Raw genomic sequence first — 24,903 nt, 5'->3', positions numbered from 1 at the left:
ACAACAGATATGGGTGTCAGTATGCGTGCTCAGGGTTAGCCACGCTTAGCTATAAATGCCCTGGCGTGACTGCATATCCTCTCATCTCTCCTATCCCATCAATCTTAGTGAATCAGCCTTTAGCCTATTTGCATCTGAAAGAAGACTTGAATTGACGGTGAAGTATACGCAGTCAATCCATGGGTTATTACTAGTCTTGGTATATGCTAATAATATACTGGGTAATCATACTAGAAAACATGTGGAACAGCTTTCAAACTGCTTGTGCTATTTTTAGTAAAACTCCGATATAATTACTTTGCATTCAGTTACTGGCACTGTAGCTGCCCCTTTCTGCTATATTTATAGATAAAAAACATTGGTGAAGGTAATCAGGCAGGACACGCTCTGAATAAGAGGCTAATCCTAAACTGGCCCATGTTCTCTCTGTGCAATGTGAGTAGGAGATCACTGTGCGATTGCTGCTCCTCTTCTCTCTCGGGCAGGTGTGCATTGCTAACCAAAGGCCACAGCTTTTTCTTCAACGTTGAGTTTGGAACATGTGCATACCTTAATATGTCTAGGGATTCCACAGATAAGTAAAAGACCCTGTAACAAAACTGCAAGGGAGATAAAAATCTTTTCAGTAGCAATAATATCACTGAGATGAGACGTAGGTTTTAAGACCTGAATCTACTGTACCATTCCCAAAGGCATTTCCCTCAGTACTGCTTGATCAGCCAAGAGCTGGCAAATAATTTAGACTGTAGGAATTTTATATCTATTTCTGAAACAGATTCTCTGCATCTTGCCTATGATAATATCCTTTCAGGAATGGAAATCCTTGTTTACGATGCGCTCCCTGAATAATTATTTCTGGAATAATTTCTCAAAATAATCTTGTGATGATTGTCTAATTGAAACAATGATACTTGCACATAGGAAATGACAACGCATTTGCATTATTTTTATTTATTTGAACACTATGATTTAAGAGCCTAAATGCAAGTTTTTCCCTTTATTTCTGCAAGTAGCACTGCAATCATAACTTACAAAAATGTTTAAAATACAAAATGTACATGAAATTACAATACAAGGCTCTGTAAACATCTAGAACTTAATCTTTATTGTCCCACATTTTTAAATATAAAACTTCAATTTGAATGATTTCCAAACCTCAAGGAATGACATCCATTATGAGTATCAAAAATAGAGTTTCAAAGCTTTGTTTGTATCAGAACAAACTCACGTCATTTTCATTCTTTGGTTTAAAAAGGATGGCAGTTCCCCTGATAACATGAAAGTTTTACTACAGAAATTCAGATTGCTAGTTTATGGTAATTTCAGAAATAACAAACCTTTCCCCCCTGGATTAATATACTACCCCTTAATTTTTTGTTTTTAACATTGATCTTTGACCCTCCTAATAGAAAATCTACCTCATCATTAAGGCTTTCCTTCAGGATAATCTAAATTAGTACAGAGTTCTGGAAAAGTACTCGGGGAGAAGAAAAGACTTGGGGGCAAGGAAGTGGATGCCAACAAAATATCAACAGTTGCTGGGTTCTGTTGTTAATTAAATTTGCATAGTCCAATACAGATTGTGTGCTTTTATATCACTAAAATTATACAAGATTAACAGTCTTTACCTACATTATCACACAAGCTAAAATAAAATTAAGACCCTTGTATTGAAGCTTTTACAAGGCAAATACAAAACTGCTTTAGTATCCAAAGCTATATATTTTTTTTTTTAAATTTCATTTTTAAATAGGAAAGCATCTCTATGTCTACAGGCATCAAGGTATTTAAAGGCATCAGAAAATTTAGTGCATAGCAACTCCGGATTGTTTGGGCTCCTATATTTTAGGTACAGTGTGAATTCCAGCTACTTGGAGAACTTGCAAGGAGAGTCTGTACCAGTAGGATAAAGGAGCATAAATCCCATACAGTATGAAAAGCTTTTAAGTTAGAATTCTCCTACAAACAACGGTTAATGCAAAAGACCCAATACATGAATGAAAACTGGAACATGCCTTGCCACCAGCACACAGTCTGAAGACAATTACATAGTTTACAGTGCTGTGTGTGTTTTGTTTGTTTGGTTTGGTTTATAAGGTGTTAAAAACGTAAGTAGATGTATTTCTTAGCATATGAATCCTTTTCTAGGATCTTTAAGGTAAATGAGTAGAGGACAGAGTAAAGCACCATTGCTGAGTGACAATTACAATATCACACATTTCAGATTACAGCCCTGCCAAGTTTTTTTTTTTTTCTGCAAATTTGAAGATTTGCACCATTGAACAATACATTCACAAAAAGGATGCTTAAGATTCCCAGCACGCACATAGAGGCCTTGCATTAAGTTGTTTGAAATAACTATGAAACATGAAGATAGTAGCCTTAGGATGCACTCTTAAAAGGAAGTACATTGATAAAGAGTTATAATTTCACCTGCTTAATATACGGTCTTTTTAAATGTTCATGATTCAGCCATTACAAAGATGCAATTATAGTTACTTTAATAGCATTGCTTGGGCACTGACTTAAATTTAGGTGTAACGTTTTGCCTGTAAAAAGGCTCAATGGAAAGTTTTCCCCCCTGACTGTCTGCCAAAGGGCAACATCAGTAGAATACATGTTTATTCTTACAGGTATTACAATTCAGTAATGGTATCCGCTTTAAGACCATTTTACTGTTAATTTTAAGAGTCTATAGTAATTTTCTACAGAAAGAGGCATGTGCTCCACATGTGTTAAATCACTAAATGTCCACAACTGGCTGAACTAGTTCCAATGCAAATACACTTTCTGTATTTCAAATTTCTTGAGTGTATTCACTCTTAATTTTCGTTAGAGCATCATGGCTCACTCAAATGAGGAACTAAAACTAACATCTTAAATGTTTTGAGGTTCAGTGTAGTTCTGATCTTACTTTGCTGTGATTGTTGTACCCTGTATGTCCCATATCAGAAAGCTTTGTAAACGACAGTGTCTTCTGGGGGAGGGAAATGTTCGTGGCCTAAGCAGGCAGTTTCAGATCCTCTCCTAGATTTCTATTCATAGAGGCCTGAGATTTTTAATAACTATGTAAACTGGTTGTTTCAAATGCATCAGTTTATGTGGGTAAGGGAAACGCATCCTTTGAGCACAGCATAAAGTTTGCTGCTGCTATGAATCTCATATTGCTTTGGTAGCTCTGCTTCGCGTGTTTACAATTAAACATGGGCAAATTATACTACCTAATCACTAATTCACAGTAAATGCCTTTTTAGAAAACTGACATTTATAAACAGGTTAAATTTAAGGAACTGTAATTGTCATCTCCTTAGGACTTCCAAGTGGCATGGTCAGGTGTACAGCACATAAAAGATACGGATGTGATCAAATGATTTATTGCATGGAAAATTTGAATGCCACTGAATTAGAGATTTCAAAACCATATTCTGTAGGGATAACAGGAACACTTAGATCCTCAGCAAATATTAAAATTTCTCCTATTTCTGACATGGCTTTGATGTTGCTGTTCTTTAATCTAAAATCCTACCGCTCAAATTTGATTACAAATGTCGTTTTCTAAGAAAAAGCTATTTCAAGAAGGAGCCTGTGCTAATAAAGGACAGGAAGATTATCCACAAAGTTATAAAAGGTAAATTTTGGAATGTCATTTCTATCCCAACACTTTCATGATGGAATGGTCTTTTTGCAGCCTATTAAGTAACATTTTCAGTTTATAAACAAGTGCAGATCTACATTTGGCTTTGCTTCCTATGAATCTAAGAAAGAAAAAACTACAGTATTTGTATACACAATGGCTTCCATGGCATTGGCTTCAGATGACAGTTATGATTTGCCACTGGAAGATCGTATTAAAAAAAATTTAAACAATAGAAGCTTTTAAAGGCTTTCCAAAATGACCAAAAGGTGTTACAAATCATCAGTTACAAACTATACTATCTCTAAGGGAAAGCAGCACACTGAAGATGTGTATTAAATCTTTTTCCACATTCAGTATTGTGAATATTATAAGAGCAAACTAACATCTCCACACATCTGAAGCACTTACAATATAAAAGTATTCTATTTAAATGCAAAAAGCAAAGCTTGTTTGTAACTTTAAAACAGTTAAAATATCTGGTGTAGATTCTGTGTGTCCGTTTTAAGAAGTCTCTTTACAGCATCTGAGGAACTATAATTAAAATGCTCTGTCTCTACATCAAAAATGTAACCCACTAAAAGGGCTTTGCAAGGATCCACTGTTCCAGTTCATAAAGGCCACAGAGTTGGAAGCACAGTAAGTCTAAAGAGGAAGAGGACGAAGAAATATTCAGAGAAACTGTTAAGTTTTCATGGATGATTAGTTGTAAGCTTATCCTTTACTGGATTCCATCAGATAGTCTTGTCTCCAGAGATCCAGGACATGTACCTGCAGACTGGCTGGCCACTGTTGTTCCATGTGACACTGAGATCTGTGACATATCTCTTCCTATGATCTCATTCACTAAAAAAAAAAAAAAAAAAAAAAAAAATTAAAACATGACTGGTTTTATGCTTTCCAAAAGGAAGAACTCATCAGTGTATCCCTTTAAAAAAGAGATATTTCAGTGCTAAGCCTTGATGCAGTTAAGTAACAGAGGATGAATGAGGAACCTAACTTCAGTAACAGTTAAGCGGGGAAGTAGTGGGGGTGGGGGTCCCAGTTTCTCTTAGTATTACACTTTGTACTTACCATAACCCATATTGAAGAATCCCTAAAACACTTGAATAACTGAAAGGCATAGGTCAGTTTAGTACAGAATTCCCCACAGAACTCTTCCTGTTTAAGAGTGTTACAGGCACAACAAATAACTCTAAACTATTGGCTCTTCCAAGCTACTTACAGAACTTCCTCAGAACTTGGATTTTGGTTAACAATATTCTTTTTAATACTATGTAACTATTTGGCCAGTTTTCTGAATACTTGCATTTCTGAAACTGCAGTAACGAAATCTTCCGTAGTTATCAGTCAACTTTTCTATAGTGAAGATTGACTAAAATGCAACTCACATCAGTTTGCATATTGGGGTGTGTGTCAAATTCAGCAGAGTAGTCAACCATTAATATTTATAAATGTGGGACACCACTGTGAATATGACAAAGTAGGACTTAAGTATCAAGAAATGACAATTTCGGAGTGTTACTCTAAAGCCTAAATAATTGATTGCAATACAATTGAGTTTGGAAGATGACAAAATTTTAATGGATAAGCATAAATGCAGTGATATAAATGTCCATTTTACAAAATGGGCAATGGTAAGTAACTAAGAAAACAGAATAATATTTTAAGTGGAGATGAAAAAAAATCATGTTAAAAAGTAATGACAAATTTAAAATAAATATTAGATGATAACCAAAATATAAATTATTATTTAATAGTTAGAAGAGGCAGTCAATTGTTTTCCATGACTGAGTGGCAGTAGCTATACAGTATCTCTTAGTCAACAAGATTTTGAATACGCTGAATTATAATAATAAAGGAAAAGCATCTGACATGAGTTTGTTTGGACCTTCTATAAATAGGCATTTAATGGGATCTTTTTGTTGAGTAAGGACCATTCTTAGTAAAAATAAGAACTTTTTTTGTTTTGGTAGTAAGCTGCTTCTATTGAAAATCTGAAGATTTGGAACCTAGGCTTTTGCTCTGCTGTTCTCCATTGGTAACTTTACAGAACAATATTGATATCCTTCACCACCCTTCTTAATACTTCCTTAATTTTCCATAGCAGGATTAGCTTCCTACTAACCATTCCTGACTGGCAGAAGCACACCAAAACCTACAGGTCGTTTAAATCGCTCTTTATGTTTATAGAGTGTTCAACAGTCTGAGCATTGCCTTTTACTACAGCGGTAGCATAAGTGGGTCTGAAAGAAAATGTTGTAATATTGTGAATGGTCTGAAGTATGTATAATGTATATAAAATCCAACTATGAAAACAAGTTGTGTCTATATTCTTGTAGTTTACTTAGGAAAGCTTTAAAATCACCATCCGTATACCCACACGTAACCATGGAGGAGGTATTTGTTATCTAAAGGTCAATCAATGGCAATGGTATTCTCTTGCATGAATGCAAGGATAGCTTGTTAAAAATACACATTATTGCAGCCCAAAGGTTAAAACAGTTCAGATGAGCTATGTAATAACCAATTCCCTCGAGCATTACAAGACTTGAAATTTATTGGGCTTAAAAATAAATCTTTCATTCAATGAACTTAACTGGCATTATGACACTGAAAATTGTGTGAATGCAGGTAGGATACTTTTTCAAGTATTATTATGCCAACACAATGCATAAGTAAACAGCTGTTAAAAACCACAACTTTTTTTAAACAAAATGTAGGTGTTTGCTTATAGGAACTATGCTCCACCAGTTTCTGTTGGGGCACTCGCTACAGGACCTCTAACAGTTGCTCTGTGCAAATCAAATATTGCAGCTGTTCCATACTACTGAAACTTTGATGAGCGGTACACTAAAAAGCAACACAGCTAAATACCTCTTATATTTTGAAATTACTAGGCGGTTACTTCCTTTAAGTTTTGACAGCTGATACGTATCTGTACTGGCAGCAACAGAATAAACTGGTCTATACTGTTGCACGGTTTTGTGGTTCCCACAGGCAAAGGTGTTAACCTGAACAGCATGTAGCCATGTAGCATTAATTTTTCCTTAAATCACATTACACTGTGTATACAATAGCTGGTCATGTGATGTTTTATTTGCCGAAGTTCTGCATAATTCATTATGTAGTGTATTAAATTAAAGTTATGGGTTAGTTTGTGTTGGTTTGGGTTTTTTAAATAATCATCAATTTGTTTACAATAAGCTGTTTCATACCTCAGTGCAACAGCTCTGTCATACACTTAATTTTGCTGTTGGAGAACTTTTTTGGCAGTATTTTTAGCATGTGGCCAATACAGATTTATCTGGTTTATATGGATTTACATCTGAGGGAAATGCAGTACCTTGTCTAGTGGAGTAGTTTTACTTGCCACAGTGATTTTGTTAGGATTGCTAATTTTTAAACCCAACTAGTATTCAAGTGCGCTGCTTTTTTTTAAATAAGAAGGATCTAAATTGGTGTTCTGTCAGAGTGCCATGCAGGCCTAAATAAAAGGTCAGAATCCTTTTTCTGCTGTGTCTGGCAAAGGTGGTTGTTCACAGACCGTAGCCTCCTTTCCAACAGGGCCCATTTCAGCTGTCTGGAAATCTGTAAGCAACAAATGAATGGGGGAAGCCTGCAAACTCTGGAATACTGTGTGTTGATTTAGATTATGTATGGATGATGGTAAAAATGCTTCAAAGACAGCATGGTCTGCAGAAGCCAATAGCTGAGATCAAAGTGCTCTAACCTTCTGGCTGCCAGGTTTGAGACAGCCAGGCAGGGCGGTACTGGGAGGGATGTGGGAAGGGGGTAGGAGAGGCATGGGCCTGTTGCCTGGAAGTCCTTGCAACAGCTCACTGAAGAGATGCACAACTCAGCTTTAAGGCAGCAAATAGTGAGATGTCTGCATATATCTAAATTGGGAAGTGTTTGGCTTTATATGAAGGACATCCTGGTGTGTGTTTGTTTTTGGTTTGTTTTTTTTTTTTTTTACCAGCATTATCACAATTAACTTGTTTTTCTGACAGTGGAGTGGTATAAATTAAAGTTTAAAATGTAAATCATGTAGTCAGTAAGAAGAGTTAAAATCCTGCATAGAAATACACAAGACTGAAGGTGAAATACTACAGTGTTTTCCTTTTTGAATTAATTTGAGAGAGAGAAAATTGTGTTAGTTTAAAGACTAAAATAGAAGTCCAAAGGTCAGTATTTGAATGTGTGACACATGACCTTCTTCTAAACAGGGTCAATCACAGAACATTTAGTGGTTGTGATTACAACTGAAAACTTAATTTGTGAGCATAAAGACAGGTTTTCTATAATGTTGTCCAGCAAAATCCAAGTTCTTGGGTGACAAATTGGGACAGAAAGTCCCAAGGACAGAGCTCAGGCTATACTAATGATGCTTTACAAACAAAAGAAAACTTCTCTTCTATACTTCCAGAAGAACACATTACCCCAGCTTTCCTGTTTTCAGCTATGGGGTGCATGGGCTATGCTGTCCTAGAAATGCAGCTAGAAAGATTTCACATGCCCTTTTGCATAACCTTAAAAGCCATCCAGTTAGCAGCTAGATAGCGGGAAGCCAAGATGCATGGTGCTTTTTAATACGTGCACTTATAAAATTTTATAATTTTTATAAAACTTCCTTTATAAAACTTCTAGGGGAAGGTTGCAGAGCTGGTTCAGGATTTAGTAATACAGACCTCAAGTATGTTGGCAAGGTTCCCTGTGGTCTGTTTGCCAGGTTCACTTGTTTGTGTAGTCTGCTGCATCTTTGAGGACAGCCAATCTCATGAGACTTAAGATGGAGGTGAGCAGTTATGTGAGTAGGACCTCAACTCTTTCAGTCTACTACCTTTTTCTTTCCACCCCAAATTAAATCGCTGCCTGTTTGGTATGTTTCGTGCCAGGTGTTCTGACTGCTAATTCCATACCTTGGACCTCTACTGTCAAGAAATAGGAACCAGTAATATTTTACATTCTAAATAAGTACAGAGGTGTTGCTAACATTTAGTACCTACTGATTACCTAAAATTGTTTTGGATGATCAGTGCCAATGGAGTAGATAACATCAAAAGCGTTATCAAATGTTTTATGTGCTAGACTGAAGACTGAAGGTTACTAATGTCGAAATAATGACTGGATCAGATCAAAAGAGAGAGGGGTGGCACAGACTATACTGTATAGAAATGTGGCAGATTCTTCCACTACAAAGTGGTAACTGCATTGGGAAAATTTTTTTGTCAGATATGGCATGGGTCAAAATGCAATGCAGCATTTTTAATTTTTTTTTTTTTTTTTATAATCGAGCTGTGAATTGGAAACTATTTTAACAACTTTCCTATGTCTATTTAATTGACCTCTTTGGCAGTCATCCCAGATTTCAGAATTTCAGCTGTTACTTTATTTGCAGTAGTTTCACCTTTTTCTTCTCTTGTATTTATACACAGTGTAAGCTGGCTGGTAAATTTATACTAATCGTTAAAAATAGATTGTGCAGAACAGAATTTAACGTGGTGGGGAGAAAACCTTCTGCTACAGACAGATTAGATTGGACCTGTCAATACTGGTGATACTGTAGTATTGTATTGCAAAGTTTTTTGTAGTTTGTTTTTGTTTTGTTCTTTCCTCTGTGCTGCTTTGAAAAAGCATGAACATAATGCACTGAAAAAGCACTGAAAGTCATCTGGCACCCCCTATAATGTTTCAAAAATATTAAGCCACATAGTAACATCAATACCAGCAGAACAGAGTAGAAGATAACTGGCTCTGACTTCTGGATCTGCTATCAAGCTTGTAAAACGAGCAACCACATATTCTGTTTTACTGGGTTGTTCCCACTGTTTTGATTTCACATCGTGTTCTGTTTGCTTTTTTAAGTCCCTACTGACTGCACATATGAAAGACACCCGAGCCACTCAGATTGACAGAAAACTGGGCCACAGCTCCTTAGCCTCTTCCCCTCTCCCTCTACCCTTATCTTTTAGGCCAAGGGCTTTGCCTCTTGATCACTGAAGCCTTCCACTGGGACAGCTGATAGACTTACTGCTCCAGCTGTTTGCTGTGTGAACAGCCAAACTGTTCATGAAGATCTCTTAAAACTCTAGCAATTTGCAACCCAGAGTTTTAAGATAAACTAAAATTAGGCTGAACAGCTCAGCCATTTGTGCAGTGAGTGGCACATACAGCTAGGGGTAGTAATCTTATCAGCTGTTCCAACTGAGATCCGTCCTGTGAGCAGCGCTGACCAACCTCTCGAGAAATTCTCACATACAAAAAGTTATCCATGTTAGCTGGTTTGAACAGAACAAAGCTTTTGTGTTATGAAGCATGACAACATCATGAAAGCTGGTGCTATTAATAATAAGTCATCAAGTGTTTTGGATAAATTAAGAACTTGTTACTCTAAATTTGTAATTTTTTTTTTAAAAAAGAGGAACTGGTGCTTTGATACGTTTATATGTTTCCTCCCCTGGTTTGTTTAATCAATTCAACAATGCCTCCTTCATTTATTCTCTCAGTGTGAGACCAATTCATAATTTGTCAGTCAACTCATATACCTGTACCATCATAGTGAATATTTTCTATTAGAATAAAAACATGTTTAGATGTAGCATGATCTCAAAGATAGGTGTTTGAAGTTTGAATGTCAGAAGTAAAGGCATTATTTTTTTTTTAATCAAATGCCAACCAAATACTAGCATGCTTCTAAATTGCTTTGTACTTAATTCCCTGTCTCTGTGAATGCTAAGAGACTTTTGTAGTGGAGCGCAAAGGAAAATATAAGCAATTCCTGGACCTAAAGGCCCTTCTGGGAACTGTCTTAAGTGACCTCTTTTCCCTTGCAGGAAGCTGATAATCTATAATCAGCATCTATACTTTCTACAGGACAAGAGAATCTCCCTAATAAGCAGTTACCAAGCATTTTAGGTTTTTCTATGTCAAAAATACAGCCAGAAAACCTCCATGGAGAACTACAAGCAAACCAGTTCAGATTACAAACCGTTAGGTACGTAATGGGCAATAGTAGAGATTCAGGGAAAAACACATCCATATGCTTCCCCAGGATGTCCCACCAGCCTCCAAAATATTTGTCCTAGGGAATTCCCAAGCCAGAGACAGTATCTTTTGTGCTGAATGGTCCTATTTGGATTTTCCTGCAAATTAGAGGTCTTTAAGGTCTGTGCAAAATTCTATCATCTGCAACATTCTGAGACAGTAAGTTCCAAACCTTAACTACGTATAGCTGTAGCAATGCTTTTTATATGTGTTGAAGTTGCTGCATGATTACTTGGCAGACGCTTTTATTATTTTCTCTCCCAAAAAGTACTTTTCATTACATTTTCTGTGCCATGCATTCTTTGCATTGTACTTAGCATGTTCTCCTCATTCATTTTTCTGGCTGGAGAGTCCTAGCTGACTCAACCTAACTGCTGTTCCAAATCTTTGGTGGTGCTAGTTGTCCTTAACCAAAACAACCTGTATGCATCTAATTCTTTTGTGACATCAGGGACAAGATGTGGGCACGTAACAGATCTATGTAGTAGCATTTGTTCATTCTCTGCTGGTTTCCTAAATAATCCTAGCATTTACTTACCCTTTTACGATGACTGAGCAAGTTTTCATAGAATTGTCCATTTTAAATTCAAGATGGCTTTAAATGAGAATAGTTCATAGACCTTGTCACTGTATGTATAGAACCGTTGTATGGGCAAGTTTTTTCCTTCCCTTACCCTAATTTCCACTTCTTTAACTAACTGATTTTCTTTAATCACAAGGTCTTCCTGTGGAGGTTTCTAGACAGTTCTTGTTTTTTCACTTCTCTGAATAGCTGAGCAGCAGCACTGTCACATTTACCAACTTCCAGTCCCCGGCTCCAAATCGGACTTAAGCAAGAGGTTATACATTACAGTTAATAGTTCAGTTGTTGCTTACTCTTTCAGAGCTGTTGTCTGGCATGTCATCTAGCTGAGGTAAATTGTCACTGTCTATATATCTGTTTGTTCTGGAACCTTTTTACTGATACTTCAACTTGAGACAGGTCCTGCAACATGTCCCTTTTTCAGAGGACTTTGGCACGAGTATCTCTAGTTTCTTAGCTGTGAACATCAATACAAAAACCTTTAGAAGTTAATTTATCTAATTTTAACTGAATTCCTGATTTGTTATCTGTTGGCCAGGTTTCATGTTTTAACCTATAATTTCCATGTTCTTTTCTGTTTTCTGCATTTGCAAGCAGCTTGTAGTCTCTCTCACTGCAAAGTACTTGTACATATGAACCTTCATAAATAGTTCGCAGACCGTTTGCAACTATTTTACCCTTCTGACCACATTTTTTTAAGTAAGTTTTATTGTTTTCCTATAGTTCCCCTTTTGGCGTTTGTCACAGCCTGTAATGCTGGAACTGCTACAAAATGAAAGATTTTTTGATTTTTTTATTTTATTTTTTTTAAGTAGCTCCTGTATGCTTCTTTGGACTAAATAAAGAGATGTTTCCCCTTGTGGGTTCTTTTCATGACTTAGTGCTCCACAAAGCAGTCATCGTAATTACCCATTCTATAAAGGATGACTCAAGTATTCCATTAGTGTATTTCCTGCCTTTGCAGATTGTCTGATCTCTGCAGCAGCTATAGTTACGGTTGCTCTCCTGTTCAGTAGTATAATTTAGAAGCTATACTCTACCTAATTTAAGCCTGAAAGTTAAATCTGTAATAATTCTGTACTACTAGTTGATACAGTTAGCTTGTCTGATTTGACACTAAGCATTCTTCAAGGTACAGAACCATTCTATTAACTTTCCTGTGTAAACATCTCTTGCATTAGTACCACACTGACTATCTTTCTTACACCAAATACTTACAATACCCATTCCTTTAATTTTTACAAATGCCATGTTTTTCAGATGCAAGCATTTGTGTGTAAGCATAGTTCTCTCTGGGTCCGTTTTTCTGTTTGTGTGCCCTTTTAAAAAGGGACCTGTCAGCATACATTTCATAATTCTAAGCTTGGGGTTTGCCAACCTGTGTGTCACTCTTTAGTTGATGATACTGGTATTTGGGGGGTTATTTGAGTTTTCATTTTTCAAGAACTCCTGCTCTTCAACAATTATTCTGTACCTACCAGATTCTGAGTTGCACAGGATATAGTCTAGAACACAGAAATAATCTAAGCCATAACAGGTATTTTACTAATCAATTTGCTGTTTCAAGGTATAGAAATGTGAACTTAGTGTACAGGGTCCTTTCCCTAGTTTTGCCATTCTGAATAGTAGCTACTTACCTTATTAATACCATTTTGATATGTAAGGAAAGCAGAACTAAGTGATTTTTGAAAGATGGTAAAAGACCAACATAGTGATTTATTTTAGTTTCATGGGCAAACTTAATATCAATTTACACACTAACTGTGTGAGAATTTTATTAAGGCTATACACAGAGCTTGGTTACATTACTGTTAACAATCCCAAATCTACCGTACACTTACAGGTATGCCCCTTTAAAAATCTATGGGGAAAGTAAAACGTGTTTGTGTGTGTGTGTGTGTGTGTATATATATATATACACTGGGGGAAAAAAATAGACAGTATAGTTCTTTAATATTTTAGGCGTGTTTGTAATAAAGTGAAAAACACTTAAGAAGAATGAGTATAAAAACAAACCATGCTACCACCACTATACCATGCATCAATTTCTAATACCGTTACTATTTAGAAGAGTCATATTGCATAATTATCTTGTTTATATGTGAAATAAAGCAGCTGAAAGCATCTTAAAATAAATCCAGATAGTCTTTCCCAATTACATTCAACTAGAAATCTATTTATGAATGTGTATTCCTCATACTTAGATTAGTAGTGCACGCCACTGTATTCCATCTATTTAAATTGACATGGCTTCATCTTTTTAAAAAAGTAGAAACGTTCTAAATTTCTCATAGTTAACTGATCTGGCCACTCTACAACCTTGCCTATATTTGGCTTAATATTTTCATATCCTCTTCTGCCATTTTACTAGATCCTACAGCACTCAGGAAGTTCTGTGGCAGCTATATATACTTTCAGTGGAGGTTTTTACTGAAAGAGCGTACACCTGGTTCACAACTTCTGAATTTCCAACTATTTCAGAATACGCAGGTGTCCAGTTATAGCAATACTTAAGTATTACATAGCGCTTTTCACTTGTAGATGTTAAAACTATTAAAACACTTTCCCCTTTCCTTCGTGCTCCAATTTCAAACATTGAAGCATTTCAGTAAGCAGACTCACCCTCTAGATTTTCCACATAGGAGTTGGACATGAGTGCTGAATGTTGAGTCCATTTCTCTGTTGAACCTGATGGCTGGTATTCCAGGTCAGAGATAAAACTGTCTGTGTCAGAGAAGAAGACAGACATAACTACTGACTGGACTAAACCAAGAAGTTACAGTTCACTCAACCAGGAAGTGACTTTCAGTTTTCTTTTAATAGCACTAACTTTAAATACCCAGTTTCATTTACAACTACTACATACGTTGACATAATAACTATTTATAAATTATCAGAGTGCCTATCGGAACCAATGATTGCTTATCTCGTATATTTAGTTACTTTTCAGTTAGCAGCCAGAGCCATAAAGGTAATGGTTAATATTTTTGGATGTCTGCCTAGTTGTATCATCATTAATTTTACACTAAATAAATTTCATTTTAATATTTGTGTTAGTTTAGAACAGTCCTCCAGCAATTTTCTCAATCTGCTTTACTTACTGTGATCAAATTAAAAGTGCTTACGCCCCTTGACAGCACCTCCACTGAACAAGGTAGGAAAGACAGTACTAGTATATAAAACTTTTTATTTTTCCTGTCCTTTAAACAAAGGAAACTGTTGCTGTAAACAGCTGTTAGCTTCCCCTTTACTTGTCAGACTATCTGTACACTTTGCCCAAGTTGCTGATCGCAGTCAGTCAGGCCACACACAGGCTGAAGTGTTGGAAAATTACATATTATCTTGGTGTAGTTGGCTCTATCAGACCAAGGCAATGTGAAAAACCAAGGGGGAAGTGGAGAACCGTATTCCACTGAACTGTCTTTCCTGCAGGAAATATGAATGTAGAATACTGTATTTATTACTTGAACCAACAAGTGTGTGTTTATTCAGTTGTGATTAGTGACTATGCAGAGCTTACTGTGGTATACTAGGTTGGGTTTGGTTTTCTTTTTTCCTGCCCAAGACAGGACAGAGATGCAAGTTTAGTAAATTAGGCTTTAACACGATTAACAAAATCACTCTGGAAAGTGGCTAATTTGTGCCTTCTGGATAGAGCCACACATTTGCTTTACCAGCATGATTTCTAAGTCCTGCTTAGGGATGACTCCTGGGAGAATGGAAGAATATTCTTACTTCCTCCTGAAATTCAAAGCAGTTCAAATTACTTCTTTGGATGACTTCTTATGTTAAGTTGTTTAAGTGTAAAGTTACATGTATTTAAACAGGAAGTGGAAAGCATTATCTGGGTTTCAATGAAAATGTCCACTGCCATTTTGAAACAAAGGAGTAGATGATGGACAAATTCTTGTCAAATAACAGATTAAGAAAATAACATTTTTCCCACCAACTATGGTACAACCAGCAAGAAAGTGATAGTTAAATAAAGATCTAATGAATCCAGGGATATGGGCAGAGAACTACCTTTGGATGAAACAAACTTACTTTTACTGGCAATCCTCTTTAAAGCTCAGGCTTTCAAAGGAGCAGACAACAAACACTGACAAAAAGCCTCCAGAGAGAAGTGGAGTTAATTAGCTCTTTTAAGCAATAGTCTCTGCACTGTAAAGTCTGCATAGCCTATACAGTAAGGATTATCTGTCCCTTTAGCAGAGAAACATGATTCTGAGCAATTTATCTAATTAATTTCATACATAGAGGGATTCTGAAGTTCTTGCATGTCCCAACAAAGCTGCTGACAGTATTGAGCTTTTGCTCTTAGAAATCCCTGACAAAATGTCTAACGTGTAGCACATGTAACGTCTCCAGCACCTTCTGGAATAAAGCATGACTTGTCTCTGGCACACAAAATTTGTTGTTTGTGAAATGTGGTAAATAAAGCAACAGCCTTTTAAAGTGCATAACATAGCATAAAGATTTCGTTCAACACACACTGAAGTTAGACAGAACTCAAGGTGCCACATAAACATAAATTAAAAATACCTTTCTACCTCATAATTTCATAAACATTTGAGAAATGTTTTTACTTCCTTAAGCAATACTAAAATGTGCCTCATACACAAAGAATATAACACTAAAATTAAAATTATTACACTGAAATAGAAATCAAGAAGCATCCCGTAGATCTATTTAACTGATCTAAAATTCCTATTTTTATGAACCACCTCTTTGTCTTTGTTCTTCCCTTAAGTAAAGAAAGGTTAAGAAAAACTTAAAACCCTCCATTATCTGCACCAGATTTGGGTCAAAGCAGTAAGTCAACTTAAAATCAGAGTTCTAGTATGGATACAGGTAGACAAAAAAAAAATATCTACTGGAGTTACATCATTTGGTTGTCAGGATCTCTTCCTACAGGAGTCGAGCAACTTCATTTTTTGTAGTGCTATCTGATTAGAAGTTTAGCCTGTGTATCCTGTACTGTCACTGAACTGAAGTAGGATGTGTGGGCAACAGGACTTAAACTAGAAGATGTACTGGTTTTAGAAAAGTAGATTCCCCAAAATATTCTAGAATGCATGATTGTTTGCAGTGTTGCTAAAGTAGCAGAGTGGTGTTTTTTCAATATGCTTTGCAAAAGGAAGATTGATGTAATTGCATGGGAGATTGTAACAAGTGTTCAGGTTTGGTAGTACTGCTGCATCCACCTAGGAGTTAATGGGTTTTAGAGGACAGATGAGTGAATTGCTGTGTTTACAGAGGTAATGATGATCAGTAAACCTCAGAGAACATTATAGATAGGCTGCAGCATACGCTTCCTTGGATAGAGGCCTTCTTTTGTCAACTCCAGATAGAACTCTATCATCAGCTGCATTTACGTAAAGAATCCCTATGGTATATTTAGCCTGGTTTTGACTCCACATGACCAGCAAGTAGTACAGTGTCAACTTTCCCTCCAAAAAAAAAAAAAAAAAAAAGTTGCTTGGCTATAATTAATGCTCTCCACTGTGGAGCAGCCAGCTGATTCTGTTGGTTTGTGATCAAACCCAGTCATATGGCAGGCTGTGTTTGCAATGGCAAACTATCAAGGACATGGTGGGTTGCCCTGTAAGTTACCATTTCAAGCCATAAGACAGGCTTACTTTTAGCAATTTCCGGTTCAATGCTGATTTTACTAAAAAGTACTTTTGTTTTTAAATAACTGATAAAATAAAGCTGTATGAAATGTTAGGAGGAGTTCAGTTTTCCTGTGCACATCATGTTTATAGCTATGCAGACAGACTGAATGTGCCTGCAGAGTCACAGCCCAAGCTATGCAGCTATTTGGTACGGTAACAAATATCCCTGTTCATGTCATGTCACACTCTGCATTTGTATATCGTAGCAAAACCAACTCATATATTTACCCCTTTCTCTTGTGCAAGAAGATAGATGAGTCTAACATAGTAAGTATTAAGCGTGAACCTTGGAGCTGGAGGATACATGCTGCACAGTGGAAAGCAGAGCAAAAGTGTCTAAGCATATTTTTGCCAGCGTCACAAGGGCACACGCAACTCCTTCCAGTTCTGCTGCTATTGTGAGCATCTGCATCATGATGGAGACATGCCACTTACATTCACAGAGTAAGTTTCTAAACTCTTCTAGTTCTTAAATGGGAATCTTCTTGTGGTGGTGCAACTAGTTGAGCTTACCTTGAACTAGTTACAAGGTGTTCTGTGGCTCAGAGGCAAATAGGAAGTTTCATACATAAGCTGGCAAAAGACACCCAAGGACTTATCTGAGCTATCTGAAGTCCTTTACACATCAGCTGTCTATAACCAGTCTTCTCAATAGATGCCTTGCTGGCACAGATTTTATGAACACAGTGAATGAATCCACTAGAAGATATGGTCATAGCATCCTTTAACTGTTGAGAACCCCGGATGGATAATGTTCTCTTCACCTTTCCTCACTGTTCCAACCTATTCCTTTTAATCTGCTGCTGTCTGGATCTTTCTCTGTTTCATTCATAACACTTACCTATTTCTAAAAGTAGATTCCCATTCTTTTCCAATACTTTTCAGGTTCTGCCTTACCACCTTACTCCACCTCAACATCTCACTGCAGGAGCCCATAAGCTTTATGACAAGAATTAGAATTGTAAACTGCTTTTTACTGCTATCTCCATACTGCTTGACAATATATATTTAATATGCAGAATACTAAGGAAAGGAGGAGTTTGAACACAACCTTACTAAATTTATACTAGTAATGATTTTTGGAATGCCTTTTATCAACAGGAATATTCTGGGAGCTGTGTAGGCTAGAGTTCTTGTCACACAAATCCACGTCAGGCACGCTACAAGATGCAACATTTTGTACTGTGCTTAGGTGACAGTAAAAAAGACTTTTGAGTTTGAGATGAACATCTCAAGTTTCAGTTGTACTGGCAAGAAGACAGGTTTTTGAGCTGCTCTGCTCCACACTAAGCTAGACTCTAGCATTTGGTATTTTTTGCATTTCTGTAGGCCTTCAATGCTCTGTTTGGCAGGATGCTGCCTTAATTCTCCAATACTTTATTAGTCACTACTGTGATTCTCCAGAAATTATGCTGAAGCTACAGTAAAAAGCTACCTGTAAAGACTTACAAATTTTCTAGCAAAGATCACAATAATTTCTGAGCTTCCCAGCAAGAGAATTTATCCACCAGAGAGTTATCGCAGAACTATTAAAATGAATGAATGCAAAATGGCTTAGAATTCTACATGGAATGTGTCTGACAAAGCAGACTTACTGCTTTACGTACACAAAACGGTTAGAGGATTTCTAGTTCTGATTTATTGTAAATGCACATACTGGATTTTCTAATCTCCAGCTTTATGTAATGGATATGCAATGAGTAACAAAATCTAAGAGGATTAGTAGAAGGTCATCCTGATTTGCTTGAATACAGCCTAACATACCTTAAAAATGGTTAAATACATTTGTACATGTTAGAAGTCTCATCACTCTAGAAAGCCATGAAACCCAAGGTAAACTCACTCCCTAAACTGCAAACAGCCAGATTAAATTTTAGATCAACAGTGTTAGAATAGATTTAAATCTATGATTTGACAGTGGGATAGGTAAACCACCACACTAGGAGCACTTTTTAAATTAGAGTGGGGAAAAAAAAAAAAAAACCAAGGCATCATCATGTAACTAGACTGAATCTGACTTTGACAAGCTTTTTTTTTTGTTTTTTTGGTTTTTTTTATTCAAGTGGGGAAGAAATGGGACCTTTATTAGATAAGTATACAACAGAGCATAGTATGGATGATGGATATAGGAAAGCCAGAAATGACCAACTGCCTGTTTCTTGTCATTTCAGCTGCCTTGTTTACACCGATTTGCAGCCCTAAATATTCCGCTGTCTATAGAGGGAAATGTCAGCCTGGGGAGTTGAGCAGAGGGCAGACTTGCTGAAAGATGTGAAGGGAAAAAGAAGGCCCAACATAGCAGGGCAGGGGAGGAAAAGCAGAGGGGACAAAGAAAGAGCAAGAAGCTGCCTTTTGTGTAGGTCCAGTCCAAAAGTTTACCAGCTTGTGCAAATGTGACTATTGCAACGGCCTAAGCAGAAGAGAGTACTGTTTTTCAGAACACCTTTTAAGTAGTAGCATACAGGACAAGTTGATTAGAAATTGCATTACGTTTGAAATGTTTTCTGTAATATTTGAATTTCCCATTTCTGTGTCCTCATGCATTTTCATTCCTTGTTTCAAGTGAATTAGAAAGATTTTCCTGTAGGAAGCCAGGATGGGAAGAGAGGAAGGCAAAAAATGAACAAATTCAAGGTGGATATTAGAAAAGCCTGACCACATCAATCGGATCCTGTTGAAAAACAAGAAAACAAAGAGCCACATAAACTTCAGCAGGAAAAAAAAGAAAAGGGTGGGTGGGGCAGGGGAAGAAGTGTACTTTAAGAAGACACTTCTTCACTCATAGTCTGAACAGAGCCCAGCTTGCTCAAACTGGTAAGGGACAAAGGAATACAGCGACATTTAAAAAGATACTCCATTCTGGTCATTCAGAGAAGCTATGAATGGTGAATCCAGATGCGTTACGCCTTCCAGGAGGTGCTGGATCAAGACCATCCAGATGCTCTTGGTTGAGCACCCATGGATGAAGCAGCTTTGTAGTTCTGTATTAAGGAGTGGATTTGGGGGTTTTCTGTGTGTGTTGAAGAAAAGCCTGAATGTTGACTGAAGAGGCAGTAACATTTGCTTTTAGGAGTCTTGCTTAAAGGAATTTATGTAACTACTATCCAGACTGCCACTCCTGTAGGTGGGGTGGGGTTTTTTGGTTGTTTTTTGTTTGCTTGCTTTTTAAAGACTTTTAAATCATATTCTGTCAAACTGAACAGCTTAGTAATTCCGGGAGTAATTTTATCATGAGGTAGCACTTCCATATTACACTCAATTTTTGTTAAAATTACTTAAAATATTTTATTTTCCTGGCAAAGAACATATCTACTATGCTAATTTTGAAATAGTGCACATTACTTAAAAGAAATGATTATGCTGTCAGGTTGGTTTTGCTTTTTTTTGTTTAGTGTTTTTTTTTAAGACTACTGACTTAAATATTTAAGGTCAGTAATCCAAACATGATTAATAAAATTTTCAATTGGCTTTACCTTAGTGTTTTATTTTGAGAGGTTTATTTGCCTTAATTGGCAACCCTTAAAAACCTATTTTCCAACTAAATATAGCTTTCAGGTTTGATATATTAGCTGGGAGTACATACTGTATCAACATTCATTTATGTCTGCAATTATGTTTGGATTTTTTCCTTAATTGTTATAACATTAATGTAGAGGAACTGATTTGCTATTTGAATCTAGCTTTATTTGTATGGAAAATAAAATTCAAATGTAGATTAAAGAAACTTTTTAAAGCACAGTAATATGTTAGATACATTATAAAAAAAACAGTGTTCCTGTCTAAACATGTTTTTTTATTTAAAGCTGATTAAGCAGAGGAAGTATTTACTCATGTTGAGAGAATTGAGCAGCTTGTTTCTTGTCACTATGCCCTTCAAGATTTTTGGAACAGCAGGTTTCAGGCCAGACATCTGATTTGTATTTGCAGACTGGAAATGAAAAAACAAAAACCAACCCAAACCCACCCCTCAAGCAATCACCGAATGGCGGTAATATGAAACTGAAATGAAGGTAATCTCTATATGTTTGCAAACGTATTGTTACTGCCAAGTGCTAGTTTGGCATTTAAAAACATGTTCAATTTTCTATATAGGAAGTGTATAGTTTTATCACCATTTATCAGACTTTTTTTAAACTTCTATAGCAAGCTTTATTTAAAAAAAGAAATTAATAAAGCTGTGCCCATTTGATTCATATGTATATTGATACATATATGTGTGTATGTATATATAGATATACATATACTTCTCTATTAGCAAGTGGCTACTCCAAGTGTGGCTTTTGCAGCTTTTTTTGTGGTTCGATGTCTTTGTCAGCACAGAAACAACTCAGTAATTTCAATGTCTTAAACAACTTTCTAAAAGCAGCTAATTAATTTGTGACATAGGGGGAAAAACTGGCTTTCTTTTTACTGTGTGTTCATTGTAATTTCTGGACAAGTATAAACAAACTGCCAAGATGCTCCTAAATGTTAAACACTTCTGCTTATGAAAGATTAACTATAGTATTTAGCTGTATTTTATTCATTTCTACATCTTTTTTGTGGGTGTGGAGGGAAGAAGGATGAGAAAAACGTAGGTTCTAACATGACACTTCTTGAAATATTAGATTTGTTTCTCACTCCTCTAGTACCAAAGTAGAAAATGCCTTTTTTTTTTTTGTTGCATTGTTTCATAAAGCCTTGTTCTTCTCCCCTCAGCCAGTCCTTGATAGAATCAGTCTCTTCCTTCCTTTCTAAATAGCTTTAAGTTGATTGATAAACAGTGTTTCTAAAAAGAGAGCTTTGTTTAATTAGGGTGGCCATTTAACCAAAAGCCTGCTTTATAGCCTCAGTTTCTCTCATTTTCTTCTTAGTATACTGTGTCTTTAAAGGCATTTCTTACTAAATTTTCTTACTACTGACTGGAGGTAACAAAGCTCCATTTATGCAAGGAACTGGGACTTACTTGTATTTAACAGATGGCCTAAACTTAAATCTTTACATTGCTGCTGATATGAATAAGTAATTACTAGGGATGATTAAAAAAAACTCCCCAAAAACCACAACAGTAGAAAAGCGATACTAGTAAGATTCCCATCATCAATATCAAACACCTTTACACACCTTTTCAGGCCAGGCCTTCTGTTCTTCCAGTCTTATTAACATGACATTCTTTAAATTGCTTTGCATCTATGCCTCCAATAGTTGTTTAGGATCTTTCTTTTCACTTCCTTGGACCAGCTTTGTGAATTAACACTGTCCAGGTATTTAAAGTAGAGGACTTTATAGCCTGGCCTTTAGCAGGAGAATGTCCTTGTTCTGTTTATGTTAAACAAGCGAATTTCTCAAACAGGTAGCCAGAGTGATAAGAGGAGAGCAAACAGCTACTGTGAGCAGAGGTGCTGAATGATGACAGCATATCTACAGAATGTCTGTGAAGAGACTAAGACAGTGCTAAAATGCATGTGATATATCTTCAGAAAACTAGCCTGCCCTTCAAAACTGGGACAACTCCAAAAAACAAGACTCCAAACTACATTTATGCAACTTAGATATATTATTATGACTTTCAGTGAAACATAAAAACAAGACAATCAGAAAAGGCTTCAAATTAATTCCTTGTATATAAGGTGTCAGTGTGTAGGAGTTAATCCTCAAGCCCTGTTTTAGGACAAAAGCAAAGTCTATGGGCAAATTAGACTAAGGTAGCTGAACTGTGGAACTACAAATTTACCGCTGATATCATTAGTGTTAAATAAGTCGTTGCTTTGGACACAAAAATATGAGTCCATTTTGATGATGCAAGTTTACTTTTGTGAAGAGAAGAGTGTTCTAAACAAAACAACATAACCCTCCCACACCCACACTGTAGTTTAATGTAGATTATATCCTAGTATTAAAAATATTATATCCACTTACCGTCATCTAGTGTGATGTCTTGTAGTCCTATTGTTTGAAAATTCAATTCTCGGTCTTCAGGTTCTGGTTTAATGTTAATAGCTGCCCCATCTGGTGAAAATGGAGATGAATCGCATACAGGATGGTGTACTAGGGATGACGCCGCATTAAGACCTCCCAATGCTGGACTATGTGCTTGAGGGGAGTGCTGTCCCGAGTGACTTGCAGTGGTTGGTGGAGGAGATGAGGCAGGTCCTGAGCTAGGAGATTGATAAGGCATAGATTGGAGCTGGGGGGAAGAAGGTCCAGACAGCGGTGAATGGACCAAAGCGTGGGAAGCTGTTGGGGATGGGGATGAAGCGGATGCTGGATTTGTAGAATGGTATGGGACTTGCTGCAGCTGAGAAGACGACTGCCCAAGGGACCGACCCATTGCAGAAGGGATGGAGCCCTGCCCAGCACTTGGGCAGTGGTATCCCATCGACGGTAGGTGAGAAGACGACTGTCCTGAATGAGCTGGGTGTGCTAGCGGGTGCCCTGCTGTACTCGGTGTTGACACAGAACCTGGATTTGAAGAATGAAACTGCATTGGTGGTAGAGCTTGGCAGCTAAGATTTATCATATGAGGTACAGCCGTGTCTTGCTGAAATGAAATAGTATCAAATCCTTGGCTGGAGGCAGAGTTCATAGGAAGACCAGACTGTCCGTTGTATACATCATTAGACTGCATAGGCTGGTAAGAAGGTCTCACAGGAGGTGCTGATGTTACCTGAAAAGACTGAACCACAGCAGGAGGCAAAACATGACACTCTTCGCTTGGACTAAGGTTTCTACCTTGCATATGTGGCAGGTGGGATACCGCTGAGGTCACCATTGCTGTGTATGGAGGTTGAACTGGACACACAAGGCTCCTGGGTGATGTAGACAGTAAGTTGTCATGTGGATGCCCTTGCTCTGGTGAAGGCAATTGAGTTCGGATGGAATGCAGGCCCTGGATGCTGCCTGTGTGAGGCAGGGCCAAAGATGGAACAGCAGACAAATCCACCTCATCTCTGTGCTCTTGCTTCATTATAACTAGAAGAAGTAAAACACTATTACAATTCCAACGCATTTGTAGACTGTGATAAATACACACTAACCGCTGTTTAACAGCCACAACTGTACTGTTGATGTCCTTGCTCTAATATCCCTCCTTTTGCTCTGCTTTCATTTTTTAATATACTTTATGCCTGCTATATTAACCCTTAAAAGCCAGAAGAACTCTCCTGGCATTTATTCAAAGCCAGGTATCTTCCCTTCTAAAATACTCTCCTATGCAATGTATGTTTTTAAAGGCATTTGCAGCCCCGCCAGAGGGAAGTGCAGTACAGCTCATCACAGGCCTGGGGGAGAAGGGCTGCTGAGGGGCTCTGTGGAAAACAGGCAGACAAGAGTTCAGTATCGGGCACTGGGAAAAGGGGAATTAAATTTTTTAGTTGGCTTCAAACTTGCCTTAGCCTGTGACCAAGATGACAGCTGAACTTTGGCAAAACTGTTAAAACAGGCACTACTCAAACTAGTTTAATTAGAGAAACTCTTTCAGCATATCCCCCAATTTCAATGACGGCAACAATTGTTCTTATAATCCCAAGAGTCACAAATTGATACCCTTTCAGTTACAGGTTTTTTGGGTTTTTTTTGGTTGGGTTTTTTTTTGTTAAGCTACTGGTAAAGTCCTAAAAAGAATACTGATTTTAGGTACAAACAGTACACTTTTAATCGCTCAACTACTACTTTATACAATACACTTAAGTAAACTGTTATAAATTTTTACAGATAAAATTGATTTTTAAATGTTTGTGCAATAACAGCTGCAGTTATAATTAAATTTGCTTCTTATTTAAGCCATAAGTTTCATTACTTCATATCACCATTTAAAGAATTTAAATGTATCTTAGGAGCTGATATTCTTCGGAATGGTTGAAAAATACCACAGAAATCTGATAACACAATTAATACGTACTTAGTGTACCAAATAGGTAACATGGGTTAAATTGCGCATGAAATAGGTCGTTTTAGATCACAAGTGAACAAAACTTACTGTAAAT

General features: G+C 36.9%; 1 protein-coding gene across 2 annotated transcripts in view; it reads right to left on the bottom strand.

The window, feature by feature from the left end:
• Positions 1 to 935: 935 nt before the first annotated feature.
• The window catches only part of NFATC3 (nuclear factor of activated T cells 3), a 77,477-nt gene continuing 53,509 nt past the window's right edge, over positions 936 to 24,903 (bottom strand). Inside the window, exons 9-11 of one of the 2 annotated variants that reach the window (XM_082489662.1) lie at positions 22,838 to 23,890; positions 13,887 to 13,988; positions 936 to 4,480 (exon numbers count right to left, since the gene is read on the bottom strand). In XM_082489662.1, the coding sequence (XP_082345788.1) occupies positions 4,356 to 4,480; positions 13,887 to 13,988; positions 22,838 to 23,890 (1,280 nt within the window). In that variant the 3' untranslated portion in view covers positions 936 to 4,355. The remainder of the gene's footprint in view (positions 4,481 to 13,886; positions 13,989 to 22,837; positions 23,891 to 24,903) is intronic. The other variant, XM_082489663.1, reaches the window with a different exon arrangement.

The sequence above is a fragment of the Vanellus vanellus genome, assembly GCF_965231255.1.
Source record: "Vanellus vanellus genome assembly, chromosome: 12".
NCBI lineage: Eukaryota > Metazoa > Chordata > Aves > Charadriiformes > Charadriidae > Vanellus > Vanellus vanellus.
Note: the sequence above shows the minus strand (reverse complement) of the source record. Positions and strands in the feature narration are given on the sequence as shown.